The sequence below is a fragment of the Perkinsus marinus genome (genome assembly GCF_000006405.1).
Source record: "Perkinsus marinus ATCC 50983 genomic scaffold scf_1104296934592, whole genome shotgun sequence".
In the NCBI taxonomy this organism is placed as follows: Eukaryota; Perkinsozoa; order Perkinsida; family Perkinsidae; genus Perkinsus; species Perkinsus marinus.
Window position 1 is genome coordinate 1 of NW_003214713.1, and position 4,837 is coordinate 4,837.

Genomic DNA, 4,837 nt, shown 5'->3' on the forward strand with positions numbered 1-4,837 from the left:
AAAACGCACTTGACATCGACATTGCACTCGCAGGAGCCGGAGGACACTCCGAAGCTTGTGTGCATTCTTTAGCGCAGATCGCGTAGCCAGTTTCATCCTTATAGCCCTACATGAGAAGCTTAATGCGCGCAATAACATGATCAACCTACGTGAATAGCGAATAGGCTCTGGTTGTTCGGGCAACGACAGCTCCCGACCACTTTTCCTTCAGACCAACGGCAGTCCGTGGGTTCACCGTAGTATGGCAAATCTGAGTCCTCCACTAGCCCGTCCATATCTGACACGAGCACACAGCAGTCACTACAGCAACCCGAATGATCCTTTCACCAATAGTCTGCCCCTGGTCGATGCTATCGTCATAAGACCTAATCAAAGAATTATTACAAATTCAATCAATGCAGTCTTATGGCTCAGTAACTCACATAGGCAGTTCGGTGATATTGAACCCGCTGCCCGAGACTATGAACAGAGCGATGAGAGGAATGATGGAGCACATGACGTATGCAAATACACTATATGGATAATTTAATCCCACTGACAGGTAACTGGAACTAACTGATAGCTCATCCACTATCAGCTCCCGTCCCGATTCCGTTCTCACACTCGAGGACTCCAGAAGTTCCGGTCAAAGATCTACGACATTTCAATATCTATTTCAGCTTTGGATCGAACAGATAGTAACGAGAATATTGTTGTCGTCCGTATCGTTCCCTCGCATCAAGGCGACCCGACATTAGCTCGACAAATGCATCCCAAGAATACACTGGGACCTCGAGCCAGATAGCTACCGAGCGCTCGATTCTCAATATTAGTTATACGTGATATACTTCATACCAGCGCTAGAGCATGCAAGCACAGGGAATAACTCGCACGTACGACATGCGTACATGCGTCACATGTACGTGGAGGCCTTTCTATAAATGCGTGCATGCTACAACGTATCCATTCTGAGAAGGGGGATTCCCCCTGGGGGAACTCTTTCAGGGGCCGGTTAATAGCACCTTGAATGCGCCGGCGACGTAAAAGCGAGGTCCGCAGCTTCTTTGGCGGGAGAGTGGGCGGAGACTGCTATTTCTATATGGTTGTTAGTGACCTCAACACGCGGGCTGATTCTTGGGACACCGCGTGACGTAGCAGGGTGACCTCACCAACTGCACATGCGTGCGGGTCTCCCGGACCCCGGAAGTTTCATCTCGGTAATCAATCGTACCATTCAAGAGTAGAGGCTCCTGAGGGGTTGTGCTCAGACAGTCTGAGTCAGACTGCCCGACGAATCACGCAGGTGCGGCCTCAATTTCTCCGCGAAACTACGAAGGATTCTCATCACTACATGCGAATACACGAACAAACCCGATGGAATAATATATCTTGACCTAGTTGCTGCGGAATTTAAGCTATCGGTAATAGTTGCGGAGCGAGCGGAGCTTATGTTACTGTGCACGAACACTCGTGTGCGTGCGTCCGTCCGTCCGCCCGTCCGACCGTTCGACCGTGCGTGAGCAAAAATTCCGACCCTACCAGGGCGATTCAGAGGACAAGCAGGGTATCATTCTGTCCCTCGTTGACTGCTCATCAGCGTTAAAATATAGCGAAAGTGTGGCCGTTGCTTTTCCCGCTTACTTTTGACGAAACGGTTCTTCACACAAGAGATGAACTATTAGTACGTTAGTGACCACGACTCTCAACCGAACGGCCTAGGGTCAGACCACACGTTGATCATTTTTCTCACATGTCTCTATAAGGAGACAGTGGTCGGCCACGTCGACGACGCCAGCCAACACCCGACAACCTTTTGTTTTTTAGTCACCCAATTTCCAAAATAATTTCAATAAGAACCCGCAGAATTCTTGATAAGAAGCTCAGCGAGCTCCGCCCCTTCGCACCGAAGACCTAGTTACTAAGTTACTAGGATATTGGTAGTCCTTGGGGTATGGACCAACCTCACTCCTCCCCAACACAAACACATCTGCCTGGTTTTTCACAGTGACCCAAATCAATACTAGTATGCTGTAACGCGGCCTAGATGGCAGTCAGCATCGGACATTGGTTGAACCGATGACGTTCTGAGAGTGCAACTATCATTAGGTTAACCCTCGCCGGTACCAACCGCTGAACGTATTAGAATATCAAATGCCAATTAGAGCGATCTCTGGAACAAATAGCAATGAACCACCGATTCATGATATCACTCCATGTGTCAATGGTGACGTCATATTATACATGTCACATTTTTCACGCGTGATTTGCAAAGCACGACGTATTGCGAGTTTTACGCGAAAATTTCGCGGCGAAATGCATGTAATCTAGAGGAAATTATTCTCTCTGCTCGCTGGTGACCCTTGAGTCCGGTGTGCTTGACCGGGCCTGGGTGCGTGGATATGAGTTTGCGTTCATGAAGATGAGTTCGCGTGCAAGGCTTTATCCAGAGACTTCACCCCGTATTATGAAGAGTCTGATCGATCGAGTATAACTGTGCTATAGTTCTATCATTATCTGAGTTATCTCAGCTCTTCTTCGCTTATTTATTTTCGTTCGGTTCGGTTAGAAGATCGGTTCTATCGACCTTCGGCTTAACTGTCTTGACTTACCTCCGTCTTATATTTGTGGTATCGATCGACAGTAACTAAATACCCTACAACGGGCTAGTGTCACTACTGTACCACTAAGTTAGCTGGTAAAACTACAAAAGCTGGAGTCGAGCTGGCTTATCTAGTTATAGCAGTGAGATATCGATTTTGGTACACCAGTCAAAAGGGAAACGAAGCGAACTATAGCGGAAATGGCGCCACTCGCATCACATAGAGGGTTGTCATATTGTGACTGGCGACATATAAAAGTCTTGTGTCTCCGGAACGAGGATTCGAACTCAGAGCTTTGGTATTTTATAACTGAGCCCCCAGGGGAGATGTACTGCAAGAGGGGACAAGCTTCTCTTTTTTGGAGACAGAGTTATACACGTTTGACATGGTAGATTATCACAAGCGAAACGTTCATCAACAGCCTTAATAACCAGTCAAATAAACAGAGCCCGCAGAGGAACGGGCGGAACAATAGTACATACTAATAGCTATACTGCAGTGCGAAGGTGTACAAACGGGGCAAAGTTAGTGATTAAGTGTACTTGGAGTAGCGGTGGCAATTACAGGCGCATCTTGAAACGATGGATGTGCACAGAAAATATTTTACGCGTCAAAGACATATATATCTTGTCCTCTCGGATAGCTTGCCCGTTCTCAACTCATGTCGTTCGAATCCTGTCGTCAGCGTTTCGGGAAGCTCCGCTCCGCCGCCGGCTCTTCGCGCACGCCCTACTAAATAACGCAACTAACCTCGGGTTGTCGCCAATATGAGCTCCCTCAGTAGAGCTTGTCGAGTCGCAGCTTACTCCTCCCCGTTGTTACACAGAGGACTCATCACTACCTCTCGAGTGGCCCGTGGTGGTATGGGATCTGGCTTTGGTACGGTCATCATCATCATAATCACGCAGCTCCACTGCTATCTCCACTTAGGTACAAGCTATGCTCATGACCCTAAGTGGATCGAGGATTGGATGGCTAGGAAGCGTGTTGGTGTCGATCGCATGGGTGGGGTGTTTTTACCCGCGTCACATCGTCCTCACATTATCTCCCTTTAGATTGGTTTTTCCGAACCTTTAATCGTCTGCGTCTCTACGAGTTATTCTTCAAGTCAACTCCGAGGTGAGTTTGCCACTTTAAGTTGTTGTATTCTTCCTGTGTGAGGTTCTATGCATTTATGGTAATTGGTGGCTTACTCGGCTCCTACTATTGGAGCCGCTTCTGGGAGCAGTATTGGATTCGGGTTAACAAAGGGGTAAGTCCGTATTATTGGTTTCACCCCTCTCGTATAATCATTCGATTCTCATCCTCGGCATCTTGCGTTTGCTAGTTTCATCCGCGTTTCCCTCTGACCGACCTGATTCGTATCTTCCTATCATCGACCTCAGTCGTATCTTCCTATGACCGACCTCAGGCGTATCTTCCTATGATCAACCTCGTTCGTATCTTTCTATGATCGACCTCAGTCGTATCTTCCTCTGATCAACCTCGTTCGTATCTTTCTATGATCGACCTCAGTCGTATCTTCCTCTGATCAACCTCGTTCGTATCTTTCTATGATCGACCTCATTCGTATCCTCCTATGATCGACCTCAGTCGTATCTTTCTATGATCGACCTCATTCGTATCTTCCTATGATCGACCTCAGTCGTATCTTCCTATGACCGACCTCAGTCGTATCTTTCTATGATCGACCTCAGTCGTATCTTCAAATGACCGACCTCAGTCGTATCTTTCTATGATCGACCTCAGTCGTATCTTCCTCTGATCAACCTCGTTCGTATCTTTCTATGATCGACCTCATTCGTATCTTCCTATGATCGACCTCAGTCGTATCTTTCTATGATCGACCTCAGTAGTATCTTTCTATGATGGACCTCATTTTGTATCTCTCCCTCAGCGACTTTACAAAGACGTGCCATACGTGTATCCCCCACAAGAAGAATAATCAATGAGGCTCCGATAGGAAACCAAGTGAGGCAAATAATTGGTCGATTTGATTTACTCCAATTCTTCGGGTAGGTACAGCATACAGTATGTCACTGGATGCATCTCGTAGTGTTATGACGACACTATTGAGAATCTACACGCAAATTTTGAGCTCTTACAAAATCGACATGTTGTGTTATCATAGTTGACTTCAGTACTTTTCTGAAGAAGTGTGGTATTGGAGTTTTATCCGCGATGTGAAAAAAGCTCACGAGAAAAAATATTTCACAATTCACTTCGCGAAGTAATGTTTTACACGTGAAGTCATGCGC

At 46.9% G+C, this 4,837-nt stretch overlaps 1 protein-coding gene across 1 annotated transcript in view; it reads right to left on the minus strand.

The window, feature by feature from the left end:
* Positions 1-4,615: 4,615 nt before the first annotated feature.
* The window catches only part of Pmar_PMAR018149 (hypothetical protein), a gene marked incomplete at both ends in the record, with an annotated part of 1,286 nt that continues 1,064 nt past the window's right edge, over positions 4,616-4,837 (minus strand). Inside the window, one exon of the mRNA XM_002784771.1 lies at positions 4,616-4,648. Within this exon, the coding sequence (XP_002784817.1) occupies positions 4,616-4,648 (33 nt within the window). The remainder of the gene's footprint in view (positions 4,649-4,837) is intronic.